The following is a 23,106-nucleotide window of genomic DNA, read 5'->3' on the forward strand; positions in this document are numbered from 1 at the left end:
TCTGTTTGTTTTATCCTGTTTTATGGTGCTTGAATCCTCAACACATTGTAATGATGCAGTGTGTCTGCTTATTCACATATTTTGAGCTTTGTGTGTGTGTGACGTCAGTGTACCTGAAAGGTTTTTTTAAATCATGTTCTCTGCAGCTTTCCCAGCTTCAGTGTCTTCTTAGCTCACAGCCTCAGCTGATATCATTGTGTTGCCGGTTTGACTGGAGATGACCTTTTATTGCTGCTGTCAGGGGGATGTGTTTATTTTTACTGGGATGTTTATGACTCTGCATCGTTTGGAGCAAAACGTGTTGGTAGGTCAGCTGATAGGATTTTTATCATTTTCAGTTTGGAGCTGCAGGTTTTGAATTTTAGTTCTTTAGAAGTGACTGCAAGCTGAAAAAGAAGTGTCTCCATCTCCCTGGTTTTGGAAATTCTGCTGGTCATCCCAAGCAGGGTCTTGCCTTTCTGAAGGGGAGAATGTGCTGTTGGCGGCTTGCCCAGAGTCCCTGGTGTTTTGGGAAGCCGTTCTGACTTCAAAATATTCGGAGTCTATCCATAGAACTGCAGACTTCATCCAAAGGACTCAATTCCAGCATCACGTGAGCATTAGTCTTTGCTGTGTTAAACCTGTGAAAAGGGTCTTTTGTTTTGTCGATGGGATTGGTTTGATTGGAACACATTAGATGTATTTTTAAGGGTTATACATTCTGTGGTTGTTTTGTTTCTTGTTTGCAATCGAAAAACGTTATTGCTAACTTTCTTTCCATAAATATTAACTATATTTTTAAATAAACATTGTTTGATAAAAGCTCCCCAGTGGGTCATTTGAATCATACCTGAAATGAAACATCTCATTCTGACCTTAGCCAAATTCAAGATGCAAAACTTATGATCCAGGCGGACTTCATAAAACACATCCGAATTTCTAACCTGAACCATAACATGTGGGATAATTAATAACTAATTTTGATTTTAAATAGTTTAATTGGTCGTGTACAGGTATGGGTGAGTATGGATAAGTGACTGCAGGGAGATGTAGTCTGTACGTCCACCACCATTGGTGGGCATTTATCCAAGAATTAATTGCTGAATTTATTCAAAATATTATGTAGACATTCTCACAATGTATTTTCTCTCAAAATATTTGAACACATCTTCGTGACACACACACACACACACACAGACACACGCACACACACATACAAACAGACATAGAAACAGTGACACACACACGCAAACAAATGCATGCACAGAGACGACAACAAAAACACACAGATAGACTGAGAGACAGGGACAGGCCAGAGAAAATAACAGATACACAGAGACAGACAGAGACACAGAAACAGACACTGAGACACAGAGACAAACATACATGCAGATACTGGCAGGGCAGACACTCAGACATATACAAACACTGAGACACAGACAGACACACAGACACAGACAGACACACAGAGCAAGAAAAATACAGCAAAAACACTCAGATCAGCAGACAGGAACAGACACACAAAAAGAGGCACACACTCATAGAGACTGCAATAAAGACACATAGACAGACACAGAAACACAGAGTTCAGCACACAGAGAAAGACACACACACACACACACACTGATACTGGCAGGGTAGACTCAAACACACAGAAACAGAGAGACACAGATTTATGCACAGAACGAGACAAGTCAGATAGAGGCAGACACATCAAAAGACAGACACACAGAAAGAAGCACGCAGAGACAGACACACATACACAGACTGTCACAAAGACAGAGACAGACACATAAACACAGGCAGGGCCAGACACACAGACAATCTAAGATGCACAGTGATCAGCACATAAGCCAGACAGAGACAGAAATAGGCAGAGACAGAGAGACAGACAGATTAAAATACACAGAGAGACACAGACACAGACCCACAGAGCGAGTCAAATGCACCAGAAAACACAGGTACGGACATACATACAGAGACAGACACACCAAAAAGCACACAGACAGACACAGACACACAAAGGCAGACACCACAAACACACATAAATTATCTCACAGACAGACAGAGACACAGAGACTGTCACACAGACAGGGCAAACTCCAAACGATGAGGGGGCTTTGATAGAGTTGATAGGAAGAAACTTCCCCTGAGTTGAGTGGCCAATAACCAGGGGAATAGATTTAAGGTAAGGAGAAAGAGATTTCGAGGGGATTTGAGGAGAAACCTTTTCACCAGAGGGTGGTGGGAATCAGGAACTCGCTGCCTGAAATGGTGGTAAAGGTGGGAACACTCACAACAATTAAGAAGTGTTTAGATGAGCACTTGTTTAGCCATTGCACACACCACTACGGAGCCAGTTATTGAAAATGGGATTAGAATAGATAGGTGCTTGATGGCCAGCACAGACATGATGGGCCGAAGGGCCTCTTTCTGTGCTGGAAAACTCTCACACTCTAACTGTTCTGTCACCAACTCTGTTTGGGCGTCTCAGCTCCAGATCGAATATACGTTTCATTTAGAAATAACCTCTCAAACTGAGATTTGAAATTAGCAATTTTCCAAAGGAACAATTGTAATTTGCAGCGAGAGTTCCAATCTGAGAGCACCATTTTCCTGTGGAGAAATTTTTCTGAGCTTCACTCCTGAAGGTGCTGACCCCAGAGTCTTGTCTCTGCCTCTGAGCCCCACACTCCAGAGCTGGAACCACTGGGCTTGTTCTCCTTCAAACAGAGCCGCTTCAGAGGAGCTTTGATTAAAGTTCTCCAAATCATGATGGATTCTGATCCATCACATGAGCTGCAATCGATTCTAGTTCCGGGAGACAAGGAATTTGACAAGGAAGTATTCAATGAACTTCCAGGAACTCCAGGGGATTCTGTGGGACAAATGGACCTTGGTGTGTTTGTCCATAGATCTCTGAAAGCGGAATGTCATGTTAGCAGGGCGCTGAAAAAGGCATTTATCTATGTCTTTATCAATTGAGGCATAGATTACAAAAACAGGGAAGCGATGCTGAAGTTGTATCTTTGTTGAGGGAACAACTAGAGTACTGTGTGCAGTTCTGGTCGCCACATTCTGAGAAGGATATGAATGCACTGGACGAGTGCAGAGGAGATTCACCAGGATGTTGCCTGGGATACAACATTTAAGTTAGGAACAGAGGTTGGATAGGCTTGGGTTGTTTTTTTTTGGAGCAGAGAAGACCGAGCGGGGACCTGATTGAGGCGTATAAGATTATGAGGGGCATGGAAAGAGTGGATGGGGAGCAGTTGTTCCCCTTATTTGGAGGGTCAGTCATGAGGGGACATAGTTCAAAGTGAGGGGCGGGAGGTTTATGGGTATGTGAGGAAAAAACTTTTAACCAGAGGGTGGTGGCTCTCTGGAATGCATTGCCTGGGAGGGTGGTGGAGGTGAGTTTCCTCAGATCCTTTAGAAACTACCTGGAGGACCACTTGGCACGTCATAACATTCAGGCTATGGGCCAAGTGCTGGTAAATGGGATTAGGTGGCAGTTCAGGTGTTTCTCATGTGTCGGTGCAGACTCGATGGGTGAAGGGCCTCTTCTGCACTGCATGATTCTATAATTCTATGATGGTGGGTAACCCACGGCACATACGATATAACGTGACTGGTGACCAACCCAAAGGGGGACACGAGGGGGGCACATTTCTAATCACACAGCCAATTGTTGTGGTCTGGAATGCCCCTTCTGAAATCTCGACAGAAGCAGCTCCGACAGGAACACTCGAAACAAAATCAGATCATTCCCGATTGTTACAATTCAGATCAGAAACTCCAAAGTGTTTTATGAAGCCCGCCTGGATCTTAAGTTTTGCAATTTGAATCTGTCGAGGATAAGTATGAGATGTTTTAATTGAGGTTTGATTCAACTGACCCACGAGCGAGCTTTTATCAAACAAAATTTATTTTAAAATATAGTTAACCAAAAGGAATAACTTTTACCAATTACAAACAAGAAAATAAAAACCATGATATTGTATAAACCTTAAAAACTATCTGAAATGTTCCTACCAAACAAACTTCTCTATCAACACACATCTGCCAAAGTTTTACCCCAGAAAACAAGGATGTTCACGTGATGCTTGAACTTAGTCCTTTGGTTGGAGAATTGGAACTCTGAGTTCTCAGCCCTGTAACTTCCAGCACGCCTCGAGGTAGTGATAATGCCAGTGCAGGCCTTTAGCTGTTAGCCAGCAAAACATGGCAAGAGACAGAATTCTCAGAATTGCCCCCCGATGGCAAGAGGGCTTGTTTCCAGCTATCCAGCAGAATTTACAATACCAGGGAGAGAGATAAAACCTGTCTGCATCTTGAAAACCAGGACAGCCTCTGAACCAAACTGAAAGGAAAAGAACTCCTGTCACCTGACCTGTCAATCATTCTTCCCCCAAACAATTCAAAAAGATCATAAAATCCCATTAAGAGTAAAACTAAACAAAATCCCATTGAAACTGTTTAAGCAGCAAGAAAATGACTTCAAAGCAGACAGATTGCGCTTGTATAACTGCAGAGAACATGATTAAAATGGATTTCTTAAAGGCACACTCGTGTCACACTACTTAGAGAAAAGATTGGATTTTCGGAAAATGGGGAGGGTGGGCTTAGTTACAAAGATCCTCAAACGATTGGAGATGGGAGGACAATGTGAGGGAAGGCCCTCTTTAGGGATATTGTAACAACCTGTGTTTCTGGAATTAGAGTCATAGAGGTTTACAGCATGGAAACAGGCCCTTCGGCCCAACTTGTCCATGCTGCCCTTTTTTTTTAAAACACCGAAGCTAATCCCAATTGCCGGCATTTGGCCCATATCCCTCTGTACCCATCGTACCCATGTAACTATCTAAATGCTTTTTAAAAGACAAAAATTGTACCCGCCTCTACTACTACCTCTGGCAGCTTGTTCCAGACACTCACCACATTCTGTGTGAAACAATTGCCCCTCTGGACACGTTTGTATCTCTCCCCTCTCACCTTAAACCTATGCCCTCTAGTTTTAGACTCCCCGGCCTTTTGGAAAAGATTATGATTATCTCGCTGATCTGTGCCCCTCATTATTTTATAGACCTCGATCAGATCACCCCTCATCCTCCTATGCTCCAGAGAAAAAAGTCCCAGTCTATCCAGCCTCTCCTTATAACTCAATCCATCAAATCCCGGTAGCATCCTCGCAAATCTTTTCTGCACTCTTTCTAATTTAATAATATCCTTTCTATAATAGGTTGACCAGAACTGCACACAGTATTCCAAGTGTGGCCTTACCAATGTCTTGTGCAACTTCAACAAGACATTCCAACTCCTGTATTCAATGTTCTGACCAATCTTCTCAAATTCTGGGAAAGGTCTCGGTTTTCATTTCACTCATTCATATTCTCTCGTTTCAGTGGCTTTTGCTGTTCAGGGGAGCCTCTCTCAAAGTAAGTGTCCACATTTCTCTCTAATATCATGACATTGAATTATTAATTCCTATCGTGTTAAACCAATCGGTTTGTTTTTTTGGTTTGGTGATGGATTTGATTGTTGTAACTCATCGTGTTGTAACACTGACGCTGGAGACGTGGGCCTAGATTGTTAATGCCATGGGAAATGCCTTTTTTTGTTGACACTCCATCCATTAACACACTCTGGGGAAGATAACTCAGGAACAATCCGGAATTCCCACTGGCCACTGCCAGTGTTCTATTGAATGGGAAAATTCATTCCAAATTTGCAGTTACAGTCCAAATGTTTCTGAGGATATCCAAAGTTGCCATTGGACGTCCTTGTGTCCGTTCTGCTGTCCAGTTGGAGTGTGAGAGATCTAAATCTTCTCTAATTTTACGCACCATGATGACCTTTCCTCTAATAATATAAAAACCTTTCACTCCCGAATCTGCAATTTACAACCGACCTCAGCTGTGATTTGAGGAATGTTTGAGGTGATTGAGACTGCTCCTCGAGTGAGGAATTTCTTGCCAGCATCGCCCTTGAAAGGGTGATTTCTAATTCTGAGATTTTGCTGACTGTTTCTCCAGGGTGAGATGAAAGAACACAGAGTCTCCCAGAATGCTGCATCAAGTAATTAATTTCCCTCAAACAATTCCATTTCACCCGTTTCTCTTCCACACTCAGCGCTGTCCATGCAGACTGTTGTCAGAATTCACCCCATTGGACCCTGGAATCATTCTAATGCATCACTCCAGCTGGGGTCCAATCTCAGAAACATCTGTCCTGTCCCACCCACCCCGTGATCCAGCTGCTTAGAGCGTTCAACGGCTATTGTTTTCTCCGTCACCTTCTGCCCCTCCCTCACGTGTCTAAGAGCAATGAGCTCCCTCCCTGTTCCTGAAAATCAGCCACAGGTGTCCATCAAACACCAGTACCATCCTCACATTATTTGCAGTAACTCCTCACTGGGCTCTTAGAACTGCCTGTTGAGAAAAATCCTGCACAGCAACATGACTCAAAAAACATTTCTTGAATGCAATTTATCATCCCAAGAGCTATCAGAGATTTGATAATCCAGTGAACTGCACAGAGACAGAGAGGAGGTGAGGACCATGGAGAGTTTGGCGAATATGTATGATTTGTTTTTCAAATCCAGCCTTTATTCAATGGAGAGGGGCTGGGGGATTATGTTGTTCTCCAAGAACAGGAGCAGGGAGGATGAATGGGACTTGGTTTGAAGCAGGACAAGGCGGGGAACCAGCAGATATTGGGTTCATGTCATTCCGAAGCCGGGTGACGGATGGGAGAGTTGGAAGACACAAGTCTGGAGGCAGAGCGAGAAACGGGGCTGGAGTCAGGCAATGTCAGGGAGATGGACATTGGTGGACTGAGAGGCGGTGGAGGTGAGGGGGTCAGAAGGTCACTCAGGGTCTGACTGGATACTAAGATTGTGAAATGCCTCTGCCACCCCTCAGACAGAGCCGGCTCATGGTCGGGACTGGAGAATGAGTTGATAGAGAGGACTGGAGGAAGGGGTGTGGGGGGAGTGAATTCATTAACATGGACAATAACAGCAGATGCATAGGAAGACCATCAACACACGGGTTCCCTCCGGGTCTCACACAAACCCAAACACCAAATATGTGTGTGCTTCTTCAATCATCTCTGGGTCCAGATGGGGCTTCCATTGGCTTTCCCTTTAACAACACTCCATGGACAGCCTCACATCAGAGAGGGTCACCACCAGATTCACAAAGGGCAATGAGAGAGGGACAATAATTGTCAGGCTTGTCAGAGACACTCACCTCTGGAATGAGCCAATATGTTGATTTCACCAAAGCGACTCCATTGACAAGACACAGATTAAAGGAACTCTTCACCCCTTTAAATCAAATGTTCAAATCAGCTGCACTGAACAGAAATATTGACTGCAAATTAAACCATATCCTTCTTTCTCTTGTAACCCAGGGAACAATTACTGATTAAACATCTCACTTTGGAAAGGGAATCCCAGCTGGTTTATTTTATTTAGTGTTGTGATTTGAGTTTCTACATTAAATAACGACTTACACTTCACATTGACACCGTTGGCTGTGGATCGTTTTCTAATGAGCTGAGTTACTGAAATCCATTGTGTAAATTCCAATATCTCACTGTTTCTTCGAGAACTCATCCCGAAAACTCCCTTTCCTTCATCCTCAGTTCCCGATGCAAACATCTCCCTTCAACACCAGTGCAATGGTTAGTGAGTTAACTCATTCCCTCTGTACATGGGACCCTGGAGATCCATTCCTAACAGAGATTTCCATTCCTTCCAACACAGAGAACTTGCCAGAGCCGCAGATATCACTGGATCAACCGACTGGAGTGTATCGAGAAACAGAGAATGTCACCCTCACCTGCACTGCGGAGACACATTGTTCCGGTAAAATTTTCGGCATTTACAAGGATGGTGAACATTTCAATATTCATCCAGATTCCACACGGGACAACTCTGCAAGATTCTCGTTTGCTGCTTTGAACCAAGGAGGCCGTTATCAGTGTAATTATTGGTGTCAGAGGGATGGGCCTGCTTCCTTCTTGAGTGAAGCTGTGACGGTGACAATAGCAGGTGAGGGACTGGGAACGGAGATTGTTAACATATCTGTTCAAAGTCATTCTGACTTTCACAAATCATGTGTTATCCACTGTCACAAAATGGAAGGTTAGATATGAGGAGGGAGGAGTGTAACTGAATAATCTTCCCGGTCATTCCTTCACTCCTGGCAGAATCCATGAGGGTTTGGTGCCTGAATTCCTGGCCGGTGGTTGAGGGTCAGAGGTGACCAGGGAACTGAGGCAGGAAAGTGGGGGAGCGTTCCCGAGGCAGCAATTATCCGGGTGTAGAGATATCAGAGGGTTCATAATCGGGAGGGTCACACACAGACAGAGAGGAGTCGGGGACCATGGAGAGTTTGGAGAACATGTTTGAACATTTTTTCAAATGCAGCTTTTGTTCAGTCCAATGGGGATGGTGCCGGGGGATTATGTTCTTCTGTGAGAAGGGGGGGGAGGGGGGGAGGGGGGGGGGGCAATGGGACTTGGCTTGAATCAGGACAAGGGTGGCCAGAGGGGGTGGGGGGCAGCAGATATTTGGTTAATGTCATTCCGCTGCCGGGTGAAAGATGGGAGGGAAGGGGAGAGATCCCGGGGGCTGTTTCTGTCTGATAGAGTCTGTCCCACCATTTAAACTGATGGAAAAGACAGAATCGACACTCAGTGGATATTCCAGTGAATATATCTTTCACTAGTTTCGATCTGACCCTCTGCTTCTTGCTGAGTTCCTCTTCCTTTGAACTGAACCTCTTGCAAGGTGTAACCACTGCTTTCCGTTCTAACACCTCGCTACTATTAATATTCCCCTCAGTGCTGGACATTCTCCATTGCTCAGATCATTCAGTTTTTATTTCGTTTCAATGTTGCAACTGCATTTCAGACGCTTTGTGGGAGTTGTGGTCGTTTGATTGTCTGTGTGTTTGTGTGTGTGCAAGTGAGTGAGAGAGTTTGTGTGTATGAATGTGTGTCAGTGAGAGTTTGAGTGCCTGTGAGTGAGTGACAGAGAATGAGTGAGTCACAGTTGAGTGAGTGAGAGAGTGAGGGACAGTGAGTGAGCTGTCTATAATTCTGTCAACCTCCAGATCTGGGAACTCGTACCGACTCCATTCCCCACTCATTGTGTGAGAGATGAGCACATCTCTGAGATGTGACTTGTCCAAGTGGGCGGAGACTAAAGCCTTTTATTAGAAACAGGGCGTCAGCTTCCTGCTCTCCTCAGAACTGATCTGTCAATCTCCACCTTTAACCGTCTAAATTGTCACCGTTCACAGCTCCGCCCACTCCAGAATGGAACTCCACCACTTGTACTGGACATTATCTGTACACAAGTCCCATATCGATGCCTCACACTGAACCCCAACTATTTTCATCTGTCTTTCGGTCAAGGATTCACTGAGTCACAGAATTACTTTGTGCCCCCTGAACTGTCGGGGCTGTGGGGACCAACACAAGCTGGGATTGAATAATTGGATTGACATTTCAAAGACTCAGCACAGAATTAGTTTGTCTCCAGTTCTTTGGGCTGCAGGAACGCAGGAGCAGGAGTAGACCATTCGGCCCTTCAAGCCTGCTGTGCCATTCATTATGGTAACGACTGATCATTAAATTCAACATCGTGATACCGCCTTCCCCCCTTATCCCTTGATCCCTTTAGCCCCAAGATATCCTTCTTTGATATATTGATGTTCTCAAGAGCGTTCACACACCAATCCCTGACCTCAACCTCCCTCATGTCCTTCTCCTTGGTGAATACTGATACAAAGTACTCATTAAATATCTCACTCACTTCCTGTGGTTCCACGCAAAACTTCCCTCCATTATCCTTGAGTGGGCCTAGTCTTTCTCTTGCTGCCTCTTGCTCCTAATATATGCATAAAAATCCTTGAGATTCTTCTTGACCCTGTTTGCTGAAGACATTTCATGTCCCCTTTTCGCCCACCTAATTCCACATTTAAGCTCCTTCCTACTTTCACTGTGCTCCTCGAGGGCTTCGTCAGCTTTTAGATGCCTGGATGTATCGGATGCTTCTTTTTTCCTTTGGTCTCAGATTAAAATTTCCCTTGTCACTCATGGTTCCTGAATCCTGCCATTTTTATCCATCATTTTTGTGGGAATATTCCTGCCCTGCATTTCAATCAACTGGCCTTTAAAAGCCTCCCACATGTCAGGCATGTTTACCCTTAAATAGCCGCTCCCAATCCACATTCCCCAGTTCCTGTCTAATTTGGATGTTATTGACCCTCTCCCAATTAAGCCCCCTCACCCGAGGGCCACTCTTGCCCTTATCCATGGCTACCCGAAAACCTGTGGAATTATGTTTGCTGAGCCCAAAATGCTCCCCCACTGAAACATCAATCCCCTGGCCTGGCTCATTCCCCAATACCAAGTCTATTATGGCCCGCTCCCTGGTTGAATTGTCTACATATTGTATCAAAAACCCTCCTGGACACATCTAACAAATGGTTCTACATCCGAGCCCCTGGCTGTAAGCGATTCCCAGTCAATATGGGGGAAGTTAAAATCACCCACCATAGCTACCCTGCTTTTTTCACACCTTTTCAGGATTTGACGACACAAATGCTCCTCTGTCTCCTGCAGATTGTTGGGAGATCTATAGTACACTCTCAACATTGTGATCTCACCCTTCTTATTCCTAACTCCAGCCTCACGACAAGAACCCTCCAATGTGTCCTCCTTCAACACAGCTGTGATGTGTTCCTTCATCATCAATGCAACTCCCCGAAGCCTTTTGTTTCCCCCTCTGTCCTGTCTAAAATAACGATATCCGGGAATGTTAAGCTGCCAGTCCTGTCCCTCCTTTAACCAGGTCTCCGTAATTACAATTACATCATAATTCCATGCAGTAATCCAGGCTCTCAGTTCACCTCTCTTACGTTCTTGCATTGAAGCAAATGCAGCAAGACCTCCAGTTGCACCAGGCCCCGTGACTTCCCTCTGCTTGTTCTTACTCTGCACTATGTTGATCTCAGTCTCACTTTTATTCCCAGTCCTTACACTTACTGGCCTGCTGTTCCAGTTACAACCTCACATTGCCACCCCCCAGCACACCCCCCGCTACACTAGTTTGAACCCTCCCGAAGAGCACTAGCAAACCTCCCGCCCAGGATATTGGTGCCCCTCCAGTTCAGGTACAACCGTCCTTCTTGTACAGGTCCCACATTGCCCAGAAGGCATCCCAGTGATCCATATATCTAAACCCCCCCTCCCCCCACACCAGCTCTTTAGCCACATGTTGAACTGTGTGATCTCCCTGGTCCAAGCCTCACTAGCACGTGGCACGGGGAGTAATCCTGAGATTATTACCCTCGATGTCCTGCTTTTTTGCTCCCTACCTAACTCCCTGAATTGTCTTTGCAGGACCTCTTCTTGCCGATGTCATTCGTGCCAATGTGGACAATGACATCTGTCTGTTTACCCTCCTGTTTCAGGATGCCGTGGACCCGCTTAGTGACATGCAGGACCCTGGCACCAGTTCTTCGGCTATTCACAGTCCCTGTTTAATAGTCACAAAGCCACACTTTAATCCTCTTTAGTACATGTACATCTCGCTCCTGTAACTTTAAATGGAATAATTTCCAACCACGTTTTCAACATTTATTCACAAAGTCACCCTGCCCGTACATTTTTAAATACTTACCCAAGATCGTAAGATCATCAGGTCATTACAAATAGGAGCTGGAGCAGGCCATTCAGCCCTTCATTCAGCAAGAGAATGGGGGACCTGCTTATTGCCTCAATTACGATTCATTGCTCTCTCTGCCTCTCCCTCTGTCTCTCTATCCCTCCCTGTCTCTCTGCCATTCTCTCTGTCTCGATCGCTCCCTCTCTATCGCTCCCTCTCCCTCAGGGCGGCACGGTAGCACAATGGTTAGCACTGCTGCTTCACAGCTCCAGGGTCCCGGGTTCGATTCCCGGCTCGGGTCACTGTCTGTGTGGAGTTTGCACGTTCTCCTCGTGTCTGCGTGGGTTTCCTCCGGGTGCTCCGGTTTCCTCCCACAGTCCAAAGATGTGCGGGTTAGGTTGATTGGCCAGGTTAAAAATTGCCCCTTAGAATCCTAAAATGCGTAGGTTAGAGGGATTAGCGGGTAAATATGTGGGGGTAGGGCCTGGGTGGGATTGTGGTCGGTGCAGACTCGATGGGCCGAATGGCCTCCTTCTGCACTGTAGGGTTTCTATGTTTCTATGATCCCTTCCTATCTCTCTGTCTCTGTCTCTCGCTCCACCCACCCGCTCCCCAAGTAACCACTGCTCACTTTAGCTACTCGAACACTTTTAAGTTACCCATTGAAGAATTTTTGTCTGCTTTTAGACTGTTTTATGAAGCTCGAATCCTCAGCACAAAGTGATAATGAAATGTGTCTGCTCATTAACATATTCTGAGATTTGTGTGGGATATTTAACAACAGTTTTTGATTTGAAATGTCTTGAATTTATTTGGACGAGTGCAGGTATGGATGAGTCTGGATAAGTGAGTGCAGGGAGATACAGTCTGTAAGTTCGCCACCACTGGTGGTCATTTATCCAAGAATTAATTTTTCTGAATGTGTTCAAAATATTCAGCAGATATTCTCACAATGTCTATTCTCTCAGTGTATTTAAACACATCTTTCCTGATCCATTGCTTTCTCTGTCAAGGGTTAACTTTATATTTGTCCTCAGTGATGTGTTTCTGAGCTGAAACCACAGGTTTCCATTGAAACACTGACTGTGACTAAAATACACCCAGATTGATTTGGAAATCCCACTGTCGGTTTATTGTGACGTCTCTCAATAGAACATCGAACATCGAAAAAATACAGCACAAACAGGCCCTTCGGCCCACAAGTTGCGCCGGTCATGTCCCTCCCTACCTAGGCTTATATATAGGCTTACCTATAACTTTCAATCCTATTAAGTCCCATGTACTCATCCAGAAGTCTCTTAAAAGCCCCTATCGAGTTTGCCTCCACCACCACTGACGGCAGCCAATTCCACTCACCCACCACCCTCTGAGTGAAAGACTTACCCCTGACATCTCCTCTGTACCTACTCCCCAGCACCTTAAACCTGTGTCCTCTCATCGCAGCCATTTCAGCCCTGGGAAAAAGCCTCCGAGAATCCACCCGATCTATACCTCTCAACATCTTGTACACCTCTATCAGGTCACCTCTCATCCTTCGTCTCTCCAAGGAGAAAAGACCGAGCTTCCTCAGCCTATCCTCATAAGGCATGCCAACCAATCCAGGCAACATCCTTGTAAATCTTCTCTGCACCCTTTCAATCATTTCCACATCCCTCCTGTAATGAGGCGACCAGAACTGAGCACAGTCCTCCAAGTGGGGTCTGACGAGGGTCTTATAAAGCTGCATCATTATCCCTGGACTCCTAAACTCAATCCCTCGATTGATAAAGGCCAGCACCCATACGCCTTCTTAACCATCTCCTCTACCTGCGAGGCCGATTTAAGAGTCCTATGGACCCGGACCCCAAGGTCCTTCAGATCCTCTACACTGCTGAGAGTCTTACCCTTGATATTATACTCCTTCATCCCATTTGACCTGCCAAAATGGACCACTACACATTTCTCCGGGTTGAAGTCCATCCGCCACTTCTCCGCCCAGTCTTGCATCCTATCTATGTCACACTGCAGCTTCTGACATCCCTCCAACCTATGCACAACACCACCAACCTTCGTGTCAAAGAACAAAGAACAAAGAACAATACAGCACAGGAACAGCTCCCTGGTCCAAACTAGACCATTCTTTTGTATCCCTCCATTCCCACTCCATTCATGTGGCTCTCTAGATCAGTCTTAAACGTTCCCAGTGTGTCCGCCTCCACCACCTTGCCCGGCAGCGCATTCCAGGCCCCCACCACCCTCTGTGTAAAATACGTCCTTCTGATATCCATGTTAAACCTCCCCCCCCCTCACCTTGAACCTATGACCCCTCACGAACGTCACCACAGACCTGGGGAAAAGCTTCCCACCGTTCACCCTATCTATGCCTTTCATAATTTTATACACCTCTATTAGGTCACCCCTCATCCTCCGTCTTTCCAGTGAGAACAACCCCAGTTTACCCAATCTCTCCTCATAACTAAGCCCTTCCATACCAGGCAACATCCTGGTAAACCTCTTAACATAGAACATAGAACATAGAACATTACAGCGCAGAACAGGCCCTTCGGCCCACGATGTTGCACCGACCAGTTAAAAAAAAAAACTGTGACCCTCCAACCTAAACCAATTTCTTTTCGTCCATGAACCTATCTACGGATCTCTTAAACGCCCCCAAACTAGGCGCATTTACTACTGATGCTGGCAGGGCATTCCAATCCCTCACCACCCTCTGGGTAAAGAACCTACCCCTGACATCGGTTCTATAACTACCCCCCCTCAATTTAAAGCCATGCCCCCTCGTGCTGGATTTCTCCATCAGAGGAAAAAGGCTATCACTATCCACCCTATCTAAACCTCTAATCATCTTATATGTTTCAATAAGATCCCCTCTTAGCCGCCGCCTTTCCAGCGAAAACAATCCCAAATCCCTCAGCCTCTCCTCATAGGATCTCCCCTCCATACCAGGCAACATCCTGGTAAACCTCCTCTGCACCCTCTCCAAAGCCTCCACATCCTTCCTGTAATGTGGGGACCAGAACTGCACACAGTACTCCAAGTGCGGCCGCACCAGAGTTGTGTACAGTTGCAACATAACGCTACGACTCCTAAATTCAATCCCCCTACCAATAAACGCCAAGACACCATATGCCTTCTTAACAACCTTATCTACTTGATTCCCAACTTTCAGGGATCTATGCACACATACACCTAGATCCCTCTGCTCCTCCACACTATTCAAAGTCCTCCCGTTAGCCCTATACTCAACACATCTGTTATTCCTACCAAAGTGAATTACCTCACACTTCTCCGCATTAAACTCCATCCGCCACCTCTCGGCCCAACTTTGCAACCTGTCTAAGTCTTCCTGCAAACTACGACACCCTTCCTCACTGTCTACCACACCACCGACTTTGGTGTCATCAGCAAATTTGCTAATCCACCCAACTATACCCTCATCCAGATCATTAATAAATATTACAAACAGCAGTGGCCCCAAAACAGATCCCTGAGGTACACCACTTGTAACCGCACTCCATGATGAATATTTACTATCAACCACCACCCTCTGTTTCCTATCCGCTAGCCAATTCCTGATCCAATTTCCTAGATCACCCCCAATCCCATACATCTGCATTTTCTGCAGAAGCCTACCATGGTGAACCTTATCAAACGCCTTACTAAAATCCATATATACCACGTCCACTGCCTTGCCCCCATCCACCTCCTTGGTCACTTTCTCAAAAAACTCAATAAGGTTAGTAAGGCACGACCTACCTGCCACAAAACCATGCTGACTATCACCTATCAATTCATTACTCTCCAAATAACTATAAATCCTATCCCTTATAATTTTTTCCAACATCTTGCCGACAACAGAAGTGAGACTCACCGGTCTATAATTCCCGGGGAAGTCTCTGTTCCCCTTCTTAAACAATGGGACAACATTCGCTAACCTCCAATCTTCTGGTACTATACCAGAGGCCAACGACGACCTGAAGATCAGAGCCAGAGGCTCTGCAATCACTTCTCTTGCCTCCCAGAGAATCCTTGGATAAATCCCATCCGGACCAGGGGATTTATCTATTTTCAGACCCTCCAGAATATCCTGCACATCCTCCTTATCAACTGTAATACTGTCTATTCTACTCCCTTGCAACCCAGTGTCCTCCTCAGCTATATTCATGTCTTCTGCACTCTCTCTAAAGCCTCCACGTCCTTCTGGTAATGTGGCGACCAGAACTGGGCGTAGTATTCCAAATGCAGCTGAACCAACGTTCTCTACAACTGCAACATCAGACCCCAACTTTTATACTCTATGCCCCGTCCCATAAAGGCAAGCATGCCATATGCCTTATTCACTACCTTCTCCACCTGTGACGTCACATTCAAGGATCTGTGGACTTGCACACCCAGGACCCTCTGCGTATCTGCACCCTTTCTGGTTCTGCCATTTATCGTATAGCTCCCCCCTACGTTAGTTCTACCAAAATGCATCACCTCACATTTATCTGGATTGAACTCCGTCTGCCATTTCTTTGTCCAAATTTCCAGCCTATCTATATCCTTCTGTCGCCTCTGACAATGTTCCTCACTATCTGCAAGTCCAGCCATTTTTGTGTCGTCCGCAAACATACTGATCACCCCAGTTACATCTGCTTCCAGATCGTTTATATAAATCACAAACAGCAGAGGTCCCAATACAGAGCCCTGCTAGTCAAAGGCATCCAGCCGGGAAAAGACCCTTCCGCTACCACCCTCTGTCTTCTGTGACCAAGCCACTTCTCCACCCATCTCGCCACTTCCCCCTTTATCCCATGAGATCCAACCTTTTGCACCAACCTACCGTCGTCGGCAAACTTACGAACCCATCCCTCCACTTCCTCATCCAGGTCATTTTTGAAAATGACAAACAGCAAGGTTCCCAGAACAGATCCCTGGGGCACTCCACTGGTGACCGACCTCCATTCAGAAAAAGACCCGTCTACAACCACTCTCTGCCTTCTGCAGGCAAGCCAGTTCTGAATCCACAAGGCAGCAGCCCCTTGGATCCCATGGCCCCTCACTTTCTCGAGAAGCCTTGCATGGAGGACCTTATCGAACGCCTTGCTGAAGTCCACGTAAACCACATCTACCGCTTTTCCTTCGTCAATGTGTTTAGTCACATTTTCAAAGAACTCCACCAGGCTCGTAAGGCACAATTTGCCTTTGACAAAGACGTGCTGACTACTTTTGAGCATACTAAACTTCTCTAAATGTTCATAAATCCTGTCCCTCAGGATCTTCTCCATCAACTTACCAACCACTGAGGTTAGACTCACCGGTCGGTAATTTCCTGAGCTGTCCCTATTCCCTTTCTTGAAAATAGGAACCACATCCACAATCCTCCAATCCTCCGGAACCTCTCCCATCTCCATCGACGACGCAAAGATCATCGCCAGAGGCTCTGCAATCTCTTCCCTCGCCTCCCACAGTAACCTGGGGTACATCCCATCCGGTCCCGGTGACTTATCTATCTTGACGCTATTCAAAATTTCCAACACATCCTCTTTCTTAATGTCCACATACTCAATCTTTTCAGTCCGCCTCAATCCAGTAGTAGAACCACCCAGGTCTTTTTCCATTGTGAATACCGAGGTAAAACATTCATTAGGCACCTCTGCTAATACTTCCAGTTCTGTACAGACTTTCTCACCTTCACCTTTTGTAGGTCCTATTCCTTCACATCTCATCCTTTTACTCTTCACATATTTATAGAACGCCTTAGGGTTCTCCTTAACCTTACCTGCCAAGGCCTTCTCGTGATCCCTTCTGGCTCTCCTAATTTCTTTCTTAAGTCCCTTCCGACAAGCCGTATACTCATCTAGATCCCTCTCATCGCCTAGCTCTCTGAACCTTTTGTACGCTTTCCTTTTCTTTCTCACTAGGTTCAGCGCGGCTTTCGTGCACCACGGTTCCCGTAACCTACCAACACCTCCCTGTCTCATCGGAACGTTAATGCTTGTAAACTCTTTTCTGTTCCCCTGAATCGACACAATATTCAGTTCTCATTCTTCAGATGGAACGTTCTCCTGGAGGTGGTCACATCATTGAGATTGAGATATGTGTCGAGAGCAGAGACTAATGTCCTTCAGTAAACACATCACAGCAGCTGCTGTTTGTGGTCAACATTTCATCATCTCACCCTCATTTTGTCAGTTTAACAGCCCAAAGTGTGAATCCATTCCCATAAAGGTGCTCCCAGACACAGACAGACACACAGACTGAGACACACAGACTGGAAGGGACAGACAAAGATAAACACACAGAGACAGACAGACACACACACACAGACTGAGAGACACACCGACCTTTGTAAGTGCAGCAATGGTTTACCAGGCTGATTCCGGGGATGACGGGACTGATGTATGAGGAGAGATTGACTCGGTTAGGATTGTTTTCGCTGGAGTTCAGAAGAATGAGGAGGGATCTCAGAGAGACTTATAAAATTCTTAAAGACGAGACAGGAGAGATACAGCGAGGATATTCCCGATGGTGGGGGAGTCCAGAACCATGGATCACAGTCTGAGGATTCAAGGTAGACCATTTCGTACGGAGATGAGGAGACATTTCTTCACCCAAAGAGCGCTGAGCCTTTGGAACTCATTGCTACAGGAAGGAGTTGATTCAAGAGGCGGCTCGATACAGCACTTGGGGCGAACTGGATCAAAGGTTATGGGGAGAAAGCAGGATTAGGCTATTGATTTGGATGATCCCCCATTATTGTAATGAGTGGTGGAGGAGGCTCGAAGGGCCGAATGGCCTCCTCCTGCTCCTATCTTCTATATTTCTAAACACTGACTGTGACTAAGATGCACCCAGATTGATTTGGAAATCTATTGATATTTAATTTTCTCCCACAATTGGTTCATTGTGACGTCTCTGACAGTTTGTAAACTATTTCCTGTTCCCCTGAATTGACACAATGTTCAGTTCTCATTATTTAAATGGCACTTTCTCCTGTAGTCTCCTGGAGCTGGTCAAATCTCGGGGTGACACAGTGGTTAACACTGCTGCCTCACAGCGCCAGGGTCCTGGGTTCAATTCCAGCCTCCGGTCACTGGCTGTGTGGAGTTTGCATGTTTTCCCCGTGTCTGCGTGCGTTTCCTCCATGTGCTCCGGTTTCCTCCCACAGTCCAGAGATGTGTGGGTCAGGTTGATTGGCTGTGATAAATTGACCCTCAGGTATCAGGGGGATTAGCAGGGTAAATATGTGGGGGTACGGGAATAGGGCCTGGGTGGGATTCTGGTCGGTGCAGACACGATGGGCTGAATGGCCCCCTCCTGCAGTGGAGGATTCTATGATTGTATGATCATTGAGATTGCGATCTGTGTAGACGGTGGAGACGAGCACGAACGCACGCACGATCGCACGCAGGATTTGTATTAAACTTTGGTGAGGCCACAGCTGGCGTTCTGTGTGCAGTTCTGGTCACCACATAATAGGAAGGATGTGATTGCACTGCAGAGGGTGCCCAGGAGATTCACCAGGAGGTTTCAGGTGGATGTGAGGAAAAATAGTTTCACCCAGAAGATGATGGCAGTCTGGAATGCGCTGCCTGGGAGGGTGGGATAGGTGGGTTGCCTCACATCCTTTGAACAAATACCTGGATGAGCACTTGGCACGTCATAACATTCAGGGCTATGGAACAAGTGCTGGTAAGTGGGATTAGGTGGGAGGTCAGGTGGTTCTCGCGTGCTGGTGCAGACTCGATGGGCCAATGGGCCTCTTCAGCTCAGTATGATTCTACGATAGTTGGTAACTAATTACCTGCCTGGAGAAAAGATTGCATATTGGGAAAGTGAGGGGGAGTGGGTTTAATTACAAAGATCCTCAAATGATTGGAGATGGGAGTTCACTGTGAGGAACGACCATCTTTGGGGAATATTGTAACAACCTGTGATTCTGGAATTCTGGGAAAGGTCTCGGTTTTCATTTCACTCATTCATAGTCTCTCGTTTCAGCGGCTTTTCCTGTTCAGGGGAGATTCTCTCAAAGTAATTGTCCACATTTCTCTCTAATATCATGACATTGAATTATTAATTCCGATCGTGTTAAACCAATCGGTTTGTTTTTTTGGTATGGTGATGGGTTTGATTGTTGTAACCCATCGTGTTGTAACACTGACGCTGGTGACGTGGGCCTAGATTGTTAATGCCATGGGAAATGCCTTATTCTTGTTGTTGGCGCTCCATCCATTAACGCACTCTGGGGAAGATAACTCAGGAACAATCCGGCATTCCCACTGGCCACAGCCAATGTTCTATTGAATGGGAACATTCATCCCAAATTTGCAGTTACAACTCCGAATGTTTCTGAGGTTATCCAAAGTTGCCATTGGACGTCCTTGTGTCTGTTCTGCTGTCCAGTTGGAGTGTGAGAGATCTAAATCTTCTCTAATTTCACACACCCTGATGACCTTTCCTCTAACAATATAAAATAACAAAAACCTTTCACCCCCGAGTCTGCAATTTACAACAGACCTCAGCTGTGATTTGAGGAATGTTTGAGGTGATCTAGACTGCTCCTCGTGTGAGGAATTTCTTGCCAGCATCGCCCTTGAAAGGGTGATTTCTAATTCTGAGATTTTGCTGACTGTTTCTCCAGGGTGAGATGAAAGAACACAGAGTCTCCCAGAATGCTGCATCAAGTAATTAATTTCCCTCAAACAATTCCATTTCACCCGTTTCTCTTCCACACTCAGTGCTGTCCATGCAGACTGTTGTCAGAATTCACCCCATTGGACCCTGGAATCATTCTAATACATCACTCCAGCTGTGGTCCAATCTCAGAAACATCTGTCCTGTCCCACTCACCTCATGCTCCAACTGCCGAGAGCTTTCAACGGCTATTTTTTTCTCTGTCACCTTCTGCCCCTCACTCACGTGTCGAACAGGAATGAGCTCCCTCCCTGTTCCTGAAAATCAGTCACAGGTGTCCATCAAACACCAGTGCCATCCCCACATTATTTGCAGTAACCCCTCACTGGGCACTTCGAACTGCCTGTTGAGAAATGTCCTGCACAGCAACGTTACTCAAAAACATTTCTTGAATGCAATTTATCATCCCAAAAGCTATCAGAGGTTTGATGATCGAGAGAACTGCACAGAGACAGAGAGGAGGTGAGGACCATGGAGAGTTTGGTAATATGTATGATTTATTTTTCAAATCCAGCCTTGATTCAATGGAGAGGGGACGCTGTGGCGGGGGTGGGAGAGGGGCTGGGGGATTTTGTTGTTCTTCAAGAACAGGAGCGCGGTGGATGAATGGGACTTGGTTTGAAGTAGGACAAGGCGGGGAACCAGCAGATATTTGGTTCATGTCATTCCGATGCCGGGTGGAAAGAAGAAACGGGGCTGGAGTCAGGGAATGTCAGGAGATGGACAATGGTGGACTGAGAGGCGGTGGTGCTGAGGGGGTCAGAAGATCACTCAGGGTCTGACTGGATGCTAAGATTGGGGGGTGGGGGGCAGGGGCGGGGGTGGGGGGTGAACGTGACTTGGCTTGAATTAGGACAGGGGTGGGGAGAAAGGGGTGGGGGGGCGGGGGGGAGGCAGCAGCAGATATTTGGTTAATGTCATTCCGCTGCCGGGTGAAAGATGGGAGGGAAGGGGAGAGATCCCGGGGGCTGTTTCTGTCTGATAGGGTCTGTCCCACCATTTAAACTGATGGAAAAGACAGAATCGACACTCAGTGGATATTCCAGTTAATTTATCTTTCCCTAGTTTCAATCTGACCCTCTGCTTCTTGTTGTCTGAGTTCCTCTTTCTTTGAACTGAACCTCTTGCAAGTTGTAACCTCTGCTTTCCGTTATAACACCTCGCTACTATTAATATTCCCCTCAGTGCACGAAATTCTCCATTGCTGAGATCATTCTGTTTTTATTCCATTTCAATGTTCCAACTAAAATTGAATCATTTTGTGAGAGTTGTGAGTGTTTCATTGTGTGCGTCAGAGAGAGTGTGAGAAAGAGAGTGCGTGTGAGACTGTCTGGTGGGTGAGTGTCTTGCATGTCTGAGTGCTGTCTATAATTGAGTCAGCGTCCACATCTGGGAACTTGTACTGACTCCATTCCCCACTCATTGTGTGGGAGATGAGCAGATCTCTGAGATGTGACTTGTCCAAAGGGGCGGAGACTAAAGCGTTTTATTCGAAACAGGGCGTCGGCTTCCTGCTCTCCTCAGAACTGATCTGTCAATCTCCACCGTTAACCATCCAAATTGTCACCGTTCACAGCTCCGCCCACTCCGGAATGGAACTCCACCACTTGTACTGGACATTCTTCACCACTCTCTGGGTGAAGAAATTTCTCCTCACCTAAATCCTCAAAGGATTATACTCTTACTCTCAATCTATGACCACTAGTTCTGGCGTCCCCCACAAACGGGAACATTCTTTCTGAATCTATCCTGTCCAACCCTGTTAGAATTTTTAATATTTCTATCTGATTCCCACTCACTCTTCTAAACTCCAGTGAATATAATCCGAACCAATTCAGTCTCTCCTCATATGACGGACCTGCCATCCCAGGAATCAGCCGGGTAAACCTTCGCTGCACTCCGTCTATAGCAAGGACATCCTTCCTCAGATGAGGAAACCAAATCTGCACACAATCCTCCAGGTGTGGCCTCACCAATGCCCTGTACGACTGCAGTAAAATATCCCTATTCCCATACTCAAATCATCTCACTATGAAGACCAACATACCATTTGATTTCTTTACTGCCTGCTGTACCTACACGCTCACTTCCAGCAACTGATGCACCAGGACACCAAAGTGTCGCTGAGCATCCACCTCTTTCAATTTACGCCCATTCAAATAATAATTTGCCATCCTGTTATTGCTACTGAAGTGGATAACCCCACATTTATCCACATTTTGCTGCATCTGTCATGCATATCTCCACTCCCTCAACCTGTCTAAATCACGCTGAACCATCTCTGCATCCTCCTCACAGCTCACCCTCCCACCCAACCTTGTATCATCTGCAAACATGGAGATAATGGGTTCCGAGCACAAATCCCTGTGGAACACCAGCACAGATCCCTGCGGAACCTCACTAATCACTGACCGCCAATCGGAAAAATGTAAATTACTGCCAACTCTTTGCTTCCTATCTGCTAACCAGCTTTCTATCCTTCTCAAGAACTTAACCACAATCCTGTGGCTTTAACTTTACAGAGTAGTCTGCTATGTGAGACCTTGTCGAGGAGGCCATTCGGCCCCTTGTTTTCTGCTCTGCCATTCACTTAGATCATGGCTGATTCTAATCAGCCATGATCTAATTGATCATGGCTGATCAATTAGCCATGATCGATGTTCCTGCACAATCTACTCATCCCTTGATATCTTTAATATCTAGGAATGTATCGATCTCTGTCTGGAATATGCTCAGTGACTGGGCCTCCAGATCTCTCTGGAGAG

General features: G+C 46.1%; 1 protein-coding gene across 2 annotated transcripts in view; it reads left to right on the forward strand.

Moving 5' to 3' along the window:
* Window positions 1-23,106, forward strand: part of LOC144485343 (immunoglobulin superfamily member 1-like) — a 60,030-nt gene that overhangs the window by 6,366 nt on the left and 30,558 nt on the right. The window contains exons 2-3 of one of the 2 annotated variants that reach the window (XM_078203541.1): window positions 5,385-5,417; window positions 7,751-8,038. In XM_078203541.1, the coding sequence (XP_078059667.1) occupies window positions 5,385-5,417; window positions 7,751-8,038 (321 nt within the window). The remainder of the gene's footprint in view (window positions 1-5,384; window positions 5,418-7,750; window positions 8,039-23,106) is intronic. The other variant, XM_078203542.1, reaches the window with a different exon arrangement.

The sequence above is a fragment of the Mustelus asterias genome, unplaced genomic scaffold, assembly GCF_964213995.1.
Source record: "Mustelus asterias unplaced genomic scaffold, sMusAst1.hap1.1 HAP1_SCAFFOLD_188, whole genome shotgun sequence".
Taxonomy (NCBI): domain Eukaryota; kingdom Metazoa; phylum Chordata; class Chondrichthyes; order Carcharhiniformes; family Triakidae; genus Mustelus; species Mustelus asterias.